Raw genomic sequence first — 19,491 nt, forward strand, 5'->3', positions numbered from 1 at the left:
ATGTCTTAGGTCATAATATATAATGACAACACTAAGTTTAGAAGACGGGCATCAGTTTCATTATCTTTCTAGAGATAGCATCAGTTGGCAATAGTGTTAATATTGTTTGTGATAAAGGTGGTTGGTTACAGTTATTGTTATAAGCAACGGTGTGTCTGGGCGGCAGGTGAGAAGCACGCGCGGCCCCCGCAGAGCGATGCGCCCGCGCAGCCCGCGCCGCCCGCGCCGCCCGCCACCGACCCACCGACTGTCGCGAAACAAAACTCACGCCATTAACGCGGCTGGACAACAAATGATCAGATTCCGCACAACACATTATCACCCGCATTTTAGCATTAAAATGGTTTTTAATACTTACTGCATATCCATTAAGATAACGCAACCACTTTATAGTATCATAATGTCTGCGGCAGAATCATTAAAGAATATTTCATGCAAACGATTCGTTTATAGGGACAACAAACATGATCAGGAAATCGCAAATTAGCGACACATTACCATTAACATAAGTCGCGGGTACGGGAGGTGTCGGGGCCGCGTCACCGTGCTATCAGCGCGGGGATCACTCGCCGCCCGCTATCAAGATGACACGAGCAGTTAGCACCTGCCGCCGCGCCACCGCCCGGCTCGTGTGCCACCGCACCGCACATCTTCGTGACACTTGCGCAAAGCCTAACATAAATTTCACAAGAAATGACAACAACGTCGTATTATAAACACGGCTAAAACAGTTAAAGTATGTTTCAAGTCAACGGCATCCTTCGTGCAAAAAACATATCCGCGTAATTCGATATAAGTCAACACTTACGTTTGCGCTGCTACGGACACGGAACATTTTTTTTTGTAAATTTGAAATACAAGTGAAGTCCGTTAGTCCGGCTCTAATGCTACTTTAACTAGTAAAGATATCCGTCCTGGTAATATATCGGTGCGGCGGCGCGTACGCAAGCAATTTCCTGTCGCGCGCACCAGAATGCAAACAAATCGAACCACTCGCCTCGGGCGCTCTTATTCATAACCACGGAATTATTAAAACCACTTTTAATTAGTTTAAAATTTTGTTTGATAACGCTATGAATATTAAAAGAGGCTCGCCGACCGTTTAATTTACTACTTTCCACCCATTCGAGCCGGCGTCGAATCGTCGGCTATCACCGGCCTGGACGTAATTAAACCCGAAAAACAGAACTAGCATAGCATTATTAATATCGAGAAACAACTGGCGCCTTCGGTCTTTTCTAAGAGAAAAAAAAGCTCGGAATTTATACGTCAATAAGAGTTTGTTGGGCATTGGGCATTATCGTAAAATGTGAATAGTATTTAATAGTTGGCACAAGGCGTGCCGCTCCTATTACCTCGTGAGTTATACGACAGTTATAATGTGCCGGCACCGGGCCGCTGCCCGCGCCGCGCCGCGCTCTGCCGCGCGTTGCTCGCGACACTCCACCACTCGGCCGTCCACAACACTTTGCTACTCTTGCATCTGCGACACTTGTAAACCTCTGAAGTTTGCCCAAGAATTCACTGATTTATGCCATCTCTTAGTCAGTCTTAAAATTATAAATAGGTATGGCTGAGGCTTATTCATTTCATATTACGCTTTTATGATTTCTGGCTGAAAAATCTTAAAGAATCTTGTAATTGAACGTCTAAACTCGAATTCAATATAGAATAACAGGACTTTTCAATTCGATTCAATCTGTCGAAGTTGCGCGGCTATTACCAGTGCTTGCGATATGTGGCGGCCTCCAAGATGGGTCGGTCTCCTGCCCGTAAAAAGAATGTGAATTTCGTGAGTAATTCCATTTTGGAGACCCCTAAAGTCTAAACTACTAATACAGTATTGAGTATGGTGTCTACTACCTTAATAAGGCTAATTACTTCTTTTATTTTTAAGCCAATGAAAAACTTGCAACTTGACGAAGTTTCTGAGAGGAGATATCAACTTTTCAGTTAATTAACACAAACATTCCCTAATAACGCGCAAAAAATGACAATACTTATTGGAGTAGGAAAATAGCACTACCAATTGATGCCGATTTTCTCAGCACACAAAACCGGTTTGTTCAGACATCTGTTAGTTTATATCGCTCATGACTAATTCTAGCGTATAGGTATTATAGCATAACAGGACTCATAAATTGTGGGTCGATGAAAATGTATTTTGATTGATCAGACCGTTGCGCCGGGACATTTAACAAGTCCTGTGCGACCAAACGACGGGGCTTAGACGTTTTCATAAAACAAAACTAATTAATACGGCTGAGAGAAAAGACGAATCGATTTGATCACAACGGCGCATAAATAAAATTTGATGAGATCATAACAAAGTGGAACGGTTGACTCGGAGCTCGTAGAAAAGGCAAGGGATCAGTCCGGACAAGCGCAGTGCGCCGCACAAACAAGCCTCGGAAATTAAGTCGGACATCCAAAACTATAATAGCCGTTTGGGAGATCTGTTTTTTGTTTTCAATATGCAATAAACAGGGTAATAACGAGGTGCGCGAGCGCCGCTCGGCGGGGTGCGGGGCTGCGGGGGGAGGCGCGGCGGGGCGGCAACATGGCGTCTAATTGTTTGTAATTAGCGCCGTACGCGGTGCGCCCGCGCCCTGGGCCTCGGCTGCTTGCCTTTATGGACTGTTTATTACTTAATATGTTGTGATAGGCCGCCATTGGCGAGGCTCGTGGCCGCGACGCTCCGAAACGCTGATTGAGGTATGTGGGAACGTTTGATAGTGTAATAGATCTGTCCGCGGAGCGCCGAGCGCCGAGTGGTGGCGCGCTGGCGGGATGGATGGCGCCTATCGATTTTATGCGCCTTACACGAGTCATTAACGTGTTATGACGTCGGCTGTTTGCACGACTTGCGACACGCGATTGCGCCACGGCTTCACCGGCCAGCACCGAGACTAAAATAACCAATTTTGGAAAGAGCGCAAAGCTTTTATCTTAACTCACAGCCAAATTGCAAATCATGCAACCATAGCATACATACAGTACCCATGTTACGGGCGATTTAAACATTACTCTAATTGCGAAATAAACTCATACCAGACGACTGGTGTGCTGCGTGTCTGCTGTTTAGTTTGCTGAGAACAACAGAAATACGGGATTCCAAATTAAGATCGTATTCATGCGTTTGAGTCATAACAATGTGAGAATTTTAGATTGCGCTTGATTATTTTGTAAAAAGTTTTGTTTTTTTTTTGGAGAATAATCACTGAATGTTAACAGAATAGCAGCATAGTCAAATGGTTTGTTTGATAACATAGCGAGCCCTTCATTGCGTGACTTACCGTGACAAATAGTTAATGACCACTAACTCCATAACCATTATTTTTGGTATTAAATGTTTTTGTTATAGAGCTAGTTAACAGTTCAACTTGAAAGTGTTCTTTTTTGACCCGCAAATTGTTATTTATCTGTAATATAACACTATACTGAAATTGAATCTATAATAAAACTGGTCCGGTTCTAGCCGGACTCGTGACACTTAGGTTTCAGCACAAATAGTCTAAAGAAAAACCAAGGTACAAAAATTAATAAATAATAATAATAATAAATGCGGACAACATCACGTACATTGTTCTGAACCCAAAGTAAGTTGCTAAAGCACTTGTGTTATGGAATTCAGATACAACGAAGGTACCACAAATACCCAGACCCGAGACAATGTAGAAATGTGAATTTTTACATTGACCCGACCGGGGATCGAACCCGGGACCTCAGAGCTAGCGACACCTTGAAACCGGTGCGTACGCCACTCGACCACGGAGGTCGTCGAAAAATTGTTCTATCACTTATAACTAAAACCATTTATAATATAAGTTAACATTTATAACCGTAACAACCGTTGATTAAATCTATGTTTATATCCATTATTTCTCGTTTTAGCGACAACAGAAATAAATCATCTGTAAAAAAATCACAATTCATGAGATACAGCCTGATGGCGGAAAGAAGGAACGACGGCAGACAGCGGGGCCTTAGTAATAGGGTTAAGTTCTAACCATTCGGATACGAAATACTAAAACTGACATAGTTTTGCAAAAAAGATTTTCCGGCACTCACAAAAACGTTACCAGTTTATTGCAGAGACAAACGCTTTTTGAAAAAAATATGCACAATGTAACTTATTTATTTGCACAGAAGCGGGGTTAAAAACACGACCTAGGTTTTTGTTTACTGCCTATTGAAATACCTAGATATGATACAGTTCGAGTAAGATGGCTAATTTTGTACGACAAACTTGCCGACGGCAAAATACTTGGAATAAGAGTTTGGAATTCGAAGGCACCAAATTTCTTAGCACTTAGTACTTCAATAAGTATCTCGTCACTTGTAAGTTTCTTCTAGACATTTTTGTCGCAACTAAGAAGTTCTCTGCTACTATGTGCACTTTTCTTCTTCGCGCGAGTCTTGAAGTCTAAAGGTTCTTAGAATTCAAGACTTGCTCTTTTTACCATTTTTATTTGATTCTGACAGAAAAGTTTTCGAACCAAAATTTGGCGACACGAAGGTGAAGGAGGATATACACCGCAGAGTTTACTCGATCACTTCCATAAAGTAAAAACCTTACACGTATGCTCGGCGGTAACAAACGTGAACAAGCGAAAACGTGAAGCAGGCAGAATTGTGAAAAAATATACTTGACCAAATTAGACTGGAGTGCAGTATAAAATGGGATGACTTACGAGATATGAACGGTCTAAAACTAAACATGTTCGACAGAATTTTATTCCATCACGATAATGGCAAGATGGTACTATGATGTAGTGCTTGACCAACTAACAGCTAAGGATTTTAAAATTAATTAGTAGAGATTCTGCTTTATGTTTTAGTAAGGAGTTTGATATTACTTAATAATATTTCATTTTACTCAGAATATTTTGTTTGAGGAAATTTATGGTACACGTCACAAAGTCTTGTCATCTACTACAGCAACCTCGTCACAGCTAAAAGCTGACATTAAAAGACTTCTAATTTTATTATATTCGATCGATGGTATAACCTGGTGCTTGAGTTCAATACGCCCGTAAACCTTTGACGTAGTTTCTCCCCTAAAATACTCTCAGGTATGATTTTTCTTTTTAGTATTCCCTTCCCTAGAATGTTTTTCTTTAACGTACGAATGGACGTTACGTAGGGTGCAATAAACGATATTGTATTTTATTTCCTGTACCTAGTGCATGTCTACGATGTCTCTAAAACATTATTAGTATAAAGAGTCCTATGATATGTTACTAAAAGTTGATACGTATTTGATGTGTTTGTAAGTACTCGTGTATCTGCTTCTTCTGCAGGAGGTTCTAACTTCGTGTGTTTTCTTTTCATCGTCTGCTGACTTCGTACTCTGTTAACCATTGGATGACGCAATTTTTTTCATTTACCGTAGAATTTTAAAAAATTTCATTAAAAAAATGGCTCAGTGAGTCGTTTTCATTCGAAGTTGTTGTCATTGCTTTTGAAATAATATAATGTTGAAAAAATAACTTCAAAGTTCAAGTGAGGCTAAATCGGCTTGCTTATTTAGGAAAGTACTTTAAGGGCGAAACATTACGAGATGTAAGTAACGTGCCTGCTGAAGCCGTCGGTAAAAGGAAGTGATGTACAATATTTTCATGGGCACTGATGAAATAAAAACGCAGTATATTCCAAAAAATTTCAAAAACATACTCAAGCCTTTTTATTTTTATCATTTATAGAGCAACAATATTTTACTAAGTAATTATAGCCCAACTCAGAAACTTCTTTTACTTTTAAAATGTTTGTATGATTGAGTTTTTTTTTACATATTTATTTTATCCCTATCTTTCTCAACCTCTTGGCCGGGGCAAAACTTTGTTTGTTATTCTTAACATTTATAAAAGTGACATAAACCAATAACAAGCTCATTCAACCGTAGCGTGTTGTGTTAGTATTGAGACAAGTCGGCGATGTGACTCGTGCAAGTGGTGCTTGAGTATATTAGTGCTTGTGGCGGTGACGTCAGCGCACACACTAGAGACACGCGCTAGCCCGGCTCGGCACCGGCTTGCGCCAGTATCGGTGACGTCACTCGTGTAAGGCAACAGCGCGCGGCGCCACGCCCAGCCCCGCCCCGCTGTCGGCGGCTGCGGCGCCTCCGCATAGCTCGACATCGTGCCTTAAAATAATGGGGTAGAGTCTACGGTGATGTGACACAGCTGTGCGAGAGAGCAAACATCCGCCAGGACAGCGACCGAGACCCGCCGACTGCTATGTCTACCGTACACGTTTTACCACTACTACATGCTACAGCACACGAGCAGAAGGTCGCTTCGCGGAAGCATGAACGAGCCCAGATAGTTGCACGGATAAGGATACATTTGCATACCTATAGGTATTCCTGGATGTCTGGCTCATGACGGATGGTCCCTGTGACCCCCGTCACAGTGAAAAAACTCGAGGGCGATACGTGAATGGTGTGAAACTCTCTCCATTATGGCAGGCCGGCCCCCGCTGCGCCATTCTCGCCGCCGCTTTGTGCGACCACCAGATATCTCTGAGATACCTCTCGCATCGCTGACGTGCACACATAATTTATTTTCAATGATTTTTTGTTAGCCAGTTGGTTTTTGAAACACACTTTTGAGCTTTGACTTTTGATGATCGATGAAAAAAGTTTAGGAAATCGGGATCCCTCGCGATGCGTGAGCCGAAAACAAATAATAAAAGTATCGTTTGAAATCGTCGACGATTTAGTTTGGTACAAAGAGTTGTTGGCACAAATATTTTGAATAAATCGCCTTCAATTTCCGCGTGATTTGTCCCGCGTGACTTGGAAATTGTTTCCTCTTTGAATATAAAACGAGCGAGTGAAAGAATTACAATTCAGAAAGCGGCAGGATTGAGCGCTTTTTGCGGAAAATATTACGACGACGTTGTATCTCGTTTGGAGCGTATTGTGTAGGGATTTCTCGAATAAGAATTGCGAATATCCAACAGCTTGTTTATTTTTCTCCGGCGACGGCGGCCTGGCGGCGGCGGGTAGGTAAGTAGTGTTGGCAGTATAAACACCGCACCTACAACGTGTTATCCGCTGTCAGAGCTCTTAGTAATGGTAAACTTCCGAGAGGCACGCGGTGAATAGCTAGCGGCCCGAGCGCACCCACCCACAACACTTAATCTCCCAAATACATTTATCATGTTCAGCTGATAAAAATGCCATTGAGATCAGCCGAACACAATACGAGACACGCTCTCGGTACCTGATACGAGGCCGAAAGTCAATTATATTCAAATATAAATCGGATTTGCAAACGTAAGCTGGTAACAATGGCGTAGGCGCCGTGATGCCACCTTTAGGCCTCTCATTCCCGGATAATAGTAGGAAGCGGGACAATGGCAGGACAGTTTGGTTTGCGACACAAAGCGGGCTCCACGATCACGCTTGTCACGCCCGTCAACCGCCACTCCGCCACTACGACACGCTGTTGCATTATATTTTATTTTGTGGATTATAAACTCTATTGTGGCCAGCTATTATACACATACGTTTGCCTTTATTGTTGTGTTTGGATGAACTAGTGCAAAAAGTGGTGGAGATCATCATCTGAGGTGTAAGCTATTGTAAATGATACGCAGTCAATTATATGTTATGCTGACTGAATTTCTGCCTCGTAATAGTTGTTCTGACTTGTTAATCCGAAGACATAATATCCTTCATTAATCATTATGGATCGCGTGACCGAAGAAGTCTTAACTCGTTAATTCGTTAAAACACTTTACTTTATTTTTAACTGCCAGTAATGTTATAAAACATAAATTCGCAATTAAACCTTGTTTGCAATTCTCAGTGGTTCTGCATGATCAGCGCCGCGACGCGTCACGCCCGCGGCTCGCGCTCCGCTCACAATCGCCACACAACGTGAGTTTGGGACGCTTCTCATGCTGTCAATCGCTATTCAATTGATGAAGTTCGTATGAAGTCACAGCTATGACCCCGACCATAACCGTTATTGATTCCTACCTTTGTCAATCTTTATGAGCACAAAAGTGTCGGTTATAAATGTACGCCATTAAACGTATCAGAAACATTTATTGAGGTGCTCAGTCCCCGGTCACTCTCGTCTTGGCCAAAACACAACGGGTGACAACGGAGCATCTCATTTACATAATTTTAGGCAAAAAGGCAGAACAAACAAACCCTCGTAAATGACGCGTTAAATGCAATCAAACAACGTCATTATACACGAGTAGCTCGCTGCTTTCGTCTCAACAGAAAAAGTGTCATAAAAAGCGTATATAAGTCAGCTGAAGTCACTGCGTCGACAATGCGGCCACCGGGGATCTATTATACGACATTGTCAATGGGACCCTTAAGAAATTTGTTACGAACAGTTTGATAGGTGGTGGGCTATTGTTGCGGCGGGTAGTGCGCAGACGCGGGGCTTGCTGGTTGTATTACATATGTGCGGTTGTCGCGGGACGTATGCTGCTGGTTGCCGTAGGGTGCGCGCCGGCTGCAGGGCGCTCACCGCGCGACACTCGTGTCTATCATAACCGCAGGGGTGTCAATATACGACACTTTTGTAAAGTCGAGAGCTATTCACGCGGGAACAGATTTATGTTACTAATATTAATGGGCTGTTTATTTTGATATGAAAGCCATTGCATAAGTATTTGTTGGTTTTCGGTTTATAGATAGATAGGGTCGCATACACAGTAGTGTACATGGGAATCGAGGGCGTTATTCCTGTTTCATATTGTTTAGCATAATATGTAAATTCTGGCGCCATTTTAAGGCAAGACTCTTTAAGAAAACAGAAAATAATTTAAGATGCTGTATTCTGAGTGGGTCTGGGCAAGTTAAAAAAAGAGTTTTATGAAGAGAAGTAAACTTTTGATAGCAAATTTTGACAATACACTGAAGATATTAACAATTAGACCTAACCGGCTAAACCGACTATTTGCAACAGCCCACTGCACACAAACATGAATAGACTAATCACATAACACATTGTGATAGGTACTCATTAATTAAGTACATATTATAGTTGCGTTGCTTATTCAGCCTCATGCCTCAACTAATAATTATATTAATTACAGTTTGCTTGGAGACTCACCACTGATAGCCATATACAGGCAGTACCTCTGTCGCTCATAGAGAACATGAATAGATAATTAATTGTCGACTTAATAACGTCACATTAAACTTAAATAATGCAGTAACGAAAATCTGACCTGAGAGTGATGGTAAGTCTCAAATCTATAGGATATGATATGACACTAGACTACGACCAGTGACGTGACTTGAAAAATATATCTTGTATTTAGGTCCAAATGGCACTCCGCAGACGATAACACAAGTGCAAAATGTTCCCTTTGTATATTATCTATACTTATCTATACTAATCTATATCTATACTAATATATAAAGCTGAAGAGTTTGTTTGTTTGTTTGAACACGCTAATCTCAGGAACTACTGGTAATTTGTGTTGAATAGACCATTCATCTAGGAAGGCTTTAGGCTATATACCATCACGCTGCGAATAAAAGGAGCGAAGATACAATGGAAAATGTCGAAATATAGGGAAAATTATTCATCTTCGAGGGCTTCCGTTCAAAAATTCTCAACTTATATCCGGTAACCACTTGGACGAAGTCGCCGGCAACAGCTAGTTTTTAATACACAGATTATAGTTGCTGCTAGTCAGATAATATTTTCCATTAATTTGTACCATTGTACTTGCGAGTCCTGGCTATTCGAATCCTGTCTTGAGGTATGAATTTTTCCATGTGCTTTGCTTGTTTTTTGGTTTTTAACCTAAGATGAGCACTTGACACTATGAGCATATGTGATGGGTGCAGGACATCTTCTCATCCTCCTCAGCTCATCTCCGCTACATGTTTATAGGTCGAAGTATTAAATGCACAATACATATCCTACTACTATTATAAAGGCGAAAGTTTATAAGTATGGATGTATGGATGTTTGTTACTCTTTCACGTAGAAACTACTGAATGGATTTGAATGAAACTTTACCACAATATAGCTTATACATCAGAATAACACATAGGCTACAATTTTTGAGGTTTCTAATTTGTAAGGTCGTAAAAAAACACATTTTTTGCGCTTACATTGCAAACGCTGACTGAATCCTACAAGATAGATAGAAGGCAGGTATAAATTATAACTTATATCTCCTAACCACGCGGACGAAATCGCGGGCAACAGCTAATAACACAATAAAAAAGGGGCTCTCTAACTTATTCGAGTACTGCAATTCTATACTGCATTCCGAGTATCATGCTTATAGACAATGCCTTTCATATTTAAGCACATTTCTGGCCTGACAATATTTTGTAGCCATCGAGACCTTAAAATCAGATTCATAAATACCTACTCTGTGCCCCAATTTGGCTCTTCTGGTAATCATGAGCTATATACATATACGTACATATACGCGCTTTCAATCTTTTTCACTATGAAATGCAAAAAAGGTTTTGATATTCCACTGGTAGAGCAATTTGTAAATTCAAAAAGATTTTTATTTTTACATAATATTACTTAGACAGAAGAAGAGTTTTACTGTGTTAGTGCAGTCTTAAAATTAGTTAAAATATTGTTCTTTTAACATTGAACGTTTTCGAGTTGAAATCCCAGAGTATATGGCCTGTGGTATATCTTGGTCTATGAATATAAATTAACAGCGATGATAATACTTCGGTAAATCGCAATAAATCAACCTAAATAATATTGATTGATGTAATCATTAAACTTATCCTATTTAATCAGACGGACGATAAACAATAAATTATCAAATAACGAAATTGATATCTAAATATAACTCTGTAATATATATATATAATATATTATCATTTTTTATCTTGAGATTTAAATCTTTGTCAATCAAAGTTGTTCTCAGCAGAATTTGAATGTTCAAGTTGTTTCTTTATAAAGTTAGGGGTTATAAAAGGTAGAGCCCTGTTTTAACTTTAGAACACAAAAGTGAAGTCTGGTTGTTGCTAGATATTAATTAAAAGCAGTTTTTGATTTGTAGCTAAATTATTTTACCTCCTATAGGCAGCACCTCGAAGTCAATAAACCAGCCGACCAATTTAATTGCATCAGAGTTTAGAGTTCCAAGTGTCGCAGCCAACTGTCAATCAATTGACAGAGTTGTCGCAAGTCGATGTTTATTGCAATACGCGTAACAAACTAAGTTATGGTTCAATTAGAGCTGGCCGGAGTCGCGGCGCGCGGCGAGGGGCGCGGTGTTTGTGTGCCGCTATTAGATTACGCCGCGCCGCGCCGCGCCACGCCCCGCCGGCGACGCTGGCGCACATGTCGACTTACACAATAATTTGATTTTAAACTATTCAATTAGATTCTGCGGCGAGGGTGGCAGCACCAGCGCTAACTGTCGCTTTGTTATTGTTGTCACGCAACTTCAATGATGATGGACAATGTAATTACACGTTACCCGTTACCGATATCGGATTTCCGCCCGCTCGTGCGTCGCAGACATGACTCGCACATTCAGAGCTCGCGAGACTCGTGCTGCATTGAAACTAACTCCATATTGATCTCTATCTGAGATTTAGATAACTAACTGTTTATGATTCACTGTGTTTTGTGAGGTATCAGCATTGGCAGTTGAATTCAGCGAGTGTTTCTCGCTCGACGAGCAAACGATCTACAATTACAAAGTATTGCTGAGAACGAACTGTTTTGTTATGTTGTTGTTGTAAGTGGGTGTTGGTGTTGCAGACGGAGCACCGCACATGCTGTGCATGCGGCGAGCCGATCGCGGACCGCTACCTGCTGGAGGTGGGCGGCGGCGCGTGGCACACGGGCTGTCTGCGCTGCAGCGTGTGCGCCGTGCAGCTGGACCGCCACCCCTCCTGCTTCCTGCGCGACCGCCAGGTCTACTGCAAGCAGGACTATGCCAAGTGAGTGCCCAACACACGCGACTTGCAGCTGGCGAATTTCAACCACCTCATAACCTTCCATGGAGCTTCGCATGACACAGACTGTTTTGATTATGGCTTAAGCATTCATCCAGTAAAATATCAACCACAAGGTGTGCAAATTAAATATGAGGATCTCGCAGATGTTCAATCATGTGAAGACTTAATGACGCTGAGTGTTATGATACCGGGATGCCTTCTCTCGTTATATGAGACGTTTATATTATCAATCGAAGATTTATGTGTTTCCAAATGCTTTGAATCTCAATCTATAAAACATTAAGTTTGGTCGGAATCAGTTTTCTGCGATTTAATGATATTAGACGCGAAACTATAAATCACCATTTTTATTGTAAGTCAATAAATATGCTAATAAAACTATTAGCAACGAACATTGTGTTATCGACAAATGAGAATGAGATGCGAGATGATGACGTCGGTTGAAATCATCGTATTCCGATATTGTATTTTGAGTAAATAATAGACAAAATGTAGACAAAACATTCCATTTACCTTAGCAATATTTAAGATTGCAACCTCGATAAAAAATGACAAACTGAGAATGAAGGGAATCCTTACTCGCGTAACATCAAGACATTACAAAACGCGTAGTATATTCATAATTACTTAGTTAATAAAAGATTTACAAGCGTTAATGGTGTGCAAATCACCGCTGACCTCTTCTCTAATGTGATTAGTCCCGGCCGTGTCCCGACGCAGTGGGGGCGCGAGGCTCATAGAGACACTGAGAGAGCCCGCAGTGTGTGGTCGAGAGACACATGTCCTCGCTGCGTTCTTGTCTCCTAATTTCAATAAATGTCTTTCTAGTCCTGCGCCGCGGACGTTAATAGAGCCCGCCCCGGCCTACATGTTAACGATATTGGTTTTAATTAACTCGTTTACTGCTTTTTGTACAATTTCATTTAGTTGAAATTATACAGAATATAAAGATGTAGACGTTATTGCATGTGGAGAGAAATGCTGTTAATGTAAGGGAATGAGCGCTGTGCACGTGCATTAAAAGACTTGAAAATTTTCGTTGAAAAGTAATTAATTTATGTTTTTAGTGTTTGGAATAAAATTGAGAAAGTATTTAGACAGAGTTGGTCGAATAATTATAATTAATCAATCCATGAGCTTTATTATTTGAAGGTAACTGTAAAAAAACAGGCAAAATGTTTAGTTCGACTTGAGAAACCAGTGTTGTGACACCTACCAGAATTCTTGTGATAATGGCAATGACAACCGTACTTTTCAAAAGCTCATTGTTCTTAATTATAACGTGAGAGAAATCTCTATCTCCACTTACAAAAAACCTCTCATGACAATCTTCTTCTTTTTAATGCATTGAAAACATCGCACTTATACACTTCTTTATTCATAATTCTCATAGCTTACTGTTATGGCCTCTGAAGTCTAATCAGCGTTATATTCGCTACAATCTATTTCAAGATAAATTTAATATATTTGTAATAACTACAATACAAAATTCAAACGATGCAGATGTAACGGCTTTACCACGACTTGCATGCCAAGGAACATCAATATAATTAGGATTTCTAAAGTTAATAATAATGTTCAGAATTGTTACTAAGTGGGACTTTTGTAACGTCAAGTAGGTATTATATGAAAAATATTTTAACATATGTAACTTGATGTTTCTCTGTATGACCTCAAGTCTTGGAGATATCGGAAGAGTTTGCATACTGACTGATACTGATGAAGCGTTTGTGAAAACGTTATTCTCAGATCTCAGTATATTGCAGCACTGTGATTTGGATGGATGATTTCTAATTTTGAACTCATGTTAAAAGTGTACTCATGGAAATGCATGACTGTCTCATCCCCTAGTGTGCACTACACAGATTGTTTGGTTTAGGGATAGTAGGAACTTTTCTTTGCGTTTGTCGTTAAGGGTAGAGTATATTTTCCCATTTCCCACAATTCATCGGGCGAGGCTTTACACGTCCTGTAGACAAGTTTTATTTATAAGAACGAAAATCTCGATGATCGCTCAAATGTATAGGACTAAGTACTGATCAGTCAAAGCCACGTCTCCTGTCGAATGCAAGACCTATTTCTTAGGTAGTGTTTGGGTAGTATTCTGTAGTTCTCTTGGGTAGTGCTTGATTTGTAAGACAAAGCCGTACACCTGATTTTAAAAGTCAGGGAAACTTATGGACGAGGTGACATTTGATGGTTGAACAGTTGAAATGGAAAACTCTAAGGCTTTGGATAGTAATTCCCAATCCCAGGAAGTTTTAATTCAGATACTTTTATTAAAAAAAAACAGTTAAATAGACCTAACATTTGCGACATTTTAGTGACGTCTAACTACTTTCTCAGCTTTAAAGTATAACGACAAATAGAGCTCTTCTATAATCAAAATGAGAAAACTATGGCCAGTAGATACATAAGATGGCCTTAACAGAATAAGTGCGTTTAGCTTTTTCGTTGAAGGCTTGCGCAAAAATACCGTAGCATGGCCTAAGATTCAGTGCCATGCATTTGAGCGGTTCAACAGCATGAGCTCTTGGAGAAATATAACTTGTCTCCATCCTTCGGCCAGTCATCGACATGAGACAAGAAAGCATGCAGATGACTTAAGAAATAAAAAATGAATCAGGATATATTTTCACCTGGAAAACAAAAGAAAAACAACTGTCAACTAGCGGGGATTGAAATCTATTGTTAACGTGTTACCCCTTAAGAACGAGGAGTGGTTTTAGACTGCTTGTTTTTCCAATAGAATATCGTGAGGACTTACAACAAAACCATTTCATTAAATTTGAAATGTTGCGGAGGATATCTTGAACAGCTGAATTATCAATTCCATTTTGAATAGCAAATACTATTTAAGTTGGATAAAAAAAACGTCTCATTAATTTTATAATATTCTTGTTTTTTTTTTATTATAAGACTTTGCAGCATTATTGGCTGAATAACAATGTGACAACCCTAGTACGAAGCACGCCTCTTACCCAGTCATGGTAAAACGACAAACATTACATAAAAACGATTTAAAGCAGAGTCGTGAACATGAACATGTATTGGGAAGTGTCTGATCATTAACATCGTGCAAACACAATTAAGGTTTTCACTTCTTGGATCGCGAATTCCGGCGCCGTTTCAAATTCGTTCTGACGCTTCATTACCAGCAATATACGTGGATCGCGCTTGTCCGCCATCAGCCGTCGCATAGTCTTCGGCGTTTTCCTAACATTTAATTGAGCCATTAAACATTTTTTGTGTACTTCTGAGTGGAATTGATTTCGCCATGAAATGAAAATTGATAAAATTATTTCCACAAAATTGTTTATGAAAGAGATTCAACATTCACGTGTGCACACAAAGTCGTTTAGTCGGGCCGCGAGTTAATTCTTTTACAATACACTGCCTACGTCCAATTAACCTTCGACGTATTAGAAATATACGAAGTCATCATTATCCGAGTGATGTTGCTGACTGCGGCGGGCAAGGCGGCCGAATGCGGTGGTAGTGAGGTGTGCCAGGGCGCGGCGGCGCGGCGCACTACCACCGCACTCGGCCGGGTTGCTCGCGGCGCGCACCAGGAATGCGCGCAGGGTAGGCGGTCCGGTGTGCAGGCGACCTGTGACCCGCGCTGTGTGCGGCGCGCATGATGACGCACCACCACGCCGCGCGCCGCCGCTCGTCATCCTCCTCATACGACCTATCGGCACATGGTATCGATACCTTCCATACCTTTATTTTTATTCTAATTGTTTGTTTCCAATCTGATAACCGATAAAACAATGTGAGCAGACATATTTTTTCATCATTGTGCATTCACTGAAAGTAGCTACATATTATAGGATTGGAAATATTGGACTACATCTAGTACAAAGAACTAAACTATTATGGAAATAAAGTATATCAAGTGCTTGACGAAGCATGAAACTTAAAGAGACAGTTTTATTGATACTAACACAATAACAAGACAGCCGCGTCAGTCACAGAAAAAAAGTCAAGTAATATACTCATAAGTTGGAACTGGAAAAGGGTAACAGGTGCGTGAGAACTTATTCTCACGCATCCAAATAGAAAAAAGAGGCCAATGTCCCTCAGAGTGGTTTTATTGAAAATCCGTCGGTCGAGTGTGGAACAACAAAGCGGCGACGGGGAATGTTGCCAGCGATGAAAAAATACAGCGAGCGGGTCGTGACTTGCAACACTGTAGTTTTCATTTGTCATTTATTTTGATTGTGATAACTGGGTGCGACGTGAAACCATATATATTAATCGGGACGTCTGATGGTGACGAGCGCGCGGCGGCGACGCGTTTGTGTTCAACCAGAGTTCAGATCATGCCAGGCCTGGGGTGGTCCGCGGCCCTTCCACCACCCAGCAAGGGAATGCTCCGAGCAGGCATTGTTTTCAGGAGAACCTAAATGCCACGCCATCTTGTCAAGGCACGCGCATTATTCTTAATCCTTCCTTCCTTGTCGTTACACTCTTGCCAGAGTGGTCGTGGTCGTCACGTCCGCATTATTCTTATAGGCAAGTTAAAAGGTCTGGTATTGAATTTTGACTCGAGATTGTTACCTTACACATAAAAGTAAGTTTTGATACATTTAGTTTAGCGTCTTCTGTCCTAGTCAATTTAGTAACTGCATAGCGTCTGTCATTGTCAATCACGCACAATTCAACCACACTTTGATTGTGTCTCGAATGGATATTGAACCCGAAGTTCACTGTCGCAATTAGCACGGTGACCTATGACCATAGTGACCATGCTGAGTACGGCATTACTTGTACCTTAGTGTTTTCTTTTACGATCGGAAATAATACTTAATTAATACAAAAAATATCCTTTCTCAAGGGAGCAGTCAGATACACTCTCGTTTCATTATAAATCATCATTAAGATTACAAATAGTGGAAAAAAGGTTTTATTCAATATTTATATTTTGCTAAAACGAATACAAGATGAGCTAAATGCAACTTTGTAACTAGCTTAGCTGTTGGGTGTCTTGTGCATGTGTTTTAAAAAGCTGTGTAACACCCTTCCACTAAGGTTCGAATGCATAAACAAGTAGGTTTCTCGTTTGTAGAGTTCCCTATCAGATGTGAAAAAACTGAACTCTATTGAGGCACCGCTTTCTGTCTGTCTAACCGTCTCATGGTCCTTCCACCACAAATTCATTTTTCATACAACCGATTTGACCGTTAGTATCGCGACAATGACTTGTACATGATCGGATTCTACTTAAGACTGACAGTATGCGATTTTAGGGCGACCTTCTTACTAAGTACCGTTCTTCAAGACAGTCGGACGAGACGAACCATCTTGTGTTCTTACCTTTCTGGTGAGCGCGTACCCGCATACTATCATCGCCTTGACATTACACCGACCATAACGCCATTCAATGAGATTGTGTAATTATAACCGCTCTGCGTGGCAATATTGTAATTGGATTCTTTGTAAGATTGATTGATAGTTATCCTCTGCACGTCAGAACAGTTTGTTATTTCGCAATCGCTAAATAAACATTGATACAATTGCTATCGATTTAGCGAATTGTACATTTATGCTGTTAAGATTAAAGCGCCAGTTTACAATAAGCGCTCCCACCTGACGATCTTGATAAAAAAGGCGTTTAACTTATAAAATGATATTATTTGTTAGTTTCGACAAAATAATTATTATCTTATCCGTATCATAAATACAAACAGCCTTCCGTATGGGTTGTGATGGGAACTAGCTGCAGGTAGAGGTCCGGATGATAACAAAAGCGCTATAAATACCGGCCACGCCCGTACGTCAATAACATATAGAGCAAGCAACCAATTTAAGTTTCCCATTAGCCCGCAGCCGAGCGAATAATGTTGCCAAAGTAAAAAAAGACGATACATTCGGGTGCTCGTTAAAATGTGAGCCGTGTCACAGTTTAAATAATATTTGTGTGTTGTGGCGCACATAACGAGCGGTGTTGCCAGCGTAAATCGACGCGCGCCGCCGGGCAACTGCGGTAATTGCTTTCCTTGATGTATCATCTGTTTATTGTTTATTTAGCGCGTCTTTTTGTCTGGTAGCGGCGCCGAGCGGCCACGCGCCTCCCCAGCCTTTGTTAACCACAGACCGAAGCACGACACTTCACAACCGCTTGCGCATCTCACTGCTAGGATCTCGCCGTTGCTTTATCCTGGCAATATTTAAAATTTCCTTAATTACTTGTGGATTTAGAAGCCAGACTAATAGTTTGACAGGCATATTACAGAAATTATAAATTAATCTGAAATGTATCCAAACGATGGCAAATACTATATTAATACTACTTAGTGGCAGGATTGAGCTTTTTATTCTAAACTTTCGTACCTCTTGGGTCTGTAAATATTATTATTATGATAACAGCAGTCAGATTAGTAAACCAACATCAAAATTCGAAATGATCAAAACCTAAGGTCCGCATATTGGAATCAAAGGATTTGATTGGCGTATTCTTGACATTCTACACAGCTCAAATCACCTGATAACCGTCATCAATGTTTTCGGCACATCAGTCCGTCGTATGCCGGGCACATCAGGCGTGCAGCCCGGTGCCGGGCACTCGCGCTCGCCCGGCGCGGCGCACGCGATGTCCCGCCCACGCCTCGCCCGCCGCAAATGCGCGCGCCGTGTCTTATGTAAATGCACCATGTCCACTCTTGGCTTTAATTAATCTCTAGCCGCATAAATAAGCTCGGCCTTAGATCGATCCATTCAGAATAAACAATGCCAACTCGATTCGGTTCTGCCGTTATCATAATTCGAATATATCCATAGTTGAGTTTCACTCGTAAACACGTCATGCTGATTGAAAGCTTCGCATCACCAATTTACTTTTTATGTATGTGAGTTACGATTTGATCAAAATATCTGAAAAGTTATTTTGGTCCTAGTGTGAAGAATCAGTAGGTTCTTCACCTGTCTAGACTTAAGAAAAAAATAACCAAATCGCTCACTAGAAAAATAGAAATATTGCAAATTGTAGCCGATTAGTGTTCAAGAGGTGGTTTAGAAAAATAGCGTACCAAAAAAAGTCAATGTTAGTGTTAAAAAAAGGTTTCTGCTTCTAGCATGTTAGTGTTATAAAAAAGACATTATAGATCTTGTGTGCAAGCATAATAAGTGTAAACCAACCTCTGTCAACTGCATTCTTATTGTCACGAGGTACTCAAGTGAACGGCGTTTATAGCTCATGCTTATAAGTAAAGTATGAGAGTAATTATCATGAATCGTGGGCGCAACGCTCTGGATCGACGCGGTGCTCTCGGCGCGAGCTAATGCGAACAGACCTTAATATCGATGCCTATCGGCACTGTTACTAGATTTACAATTATTATTCTCTCTCTCACTTGTTTCCTATTTACATTAACGTACGACAAAGTGTTCTTGGTTTTCCAAACAATGTAAAGCATTGGACGCACCTATTTGTTAGGAGAGAGCTTCGCCCCTGCGTCCTGCATCCCGCGACCGGCGCTGGCGCCTCTCGCTGAATATAATCGATGCCTCCTACGTTTATAAGACCATCACATAAATATTGATTTGTGTCATTA

At 40.8% G+C, this 19,491-nt stretch overlaps 1 protein-coding gene across 1 annotated transcript in view; it reads left to right on the forward strand.

Moving 5' to 3' along the window:
• The window catches only part of LOC113504165 (LIM/homeobox protein Awh), a 38,786-nt gene that overhangs the window by 11,780 nt on the left and 7,515 nt on the right, over positions 1 to 19,491 (forward strand). The window contains exon 2 of the mRNA XM_026886330.1: positions 11,736 to 11,917. Coding sequence (XP_026742131.1) covers positions 11,736 to 11,917 — 182 coding nt within the window. The remainder of the gene's footprint in view (positions 1 to 11,735; positions 11,918 to 19,491) is intronic.

Source organism: Trichoplusia ni, chromosome 21 (genome assembly GCF_003590095.1).
Source record: "Trichoplusia ni isolate ovarian cell line Hi5 chromosome 21, tn1, whole genome shotgun sequence".
NCBI lineage: Eukaryota > Metazoa > Arthropoda > Insecta > Lepidoptera > Noctuidae > Trichoplusia > Trichoplusia ni.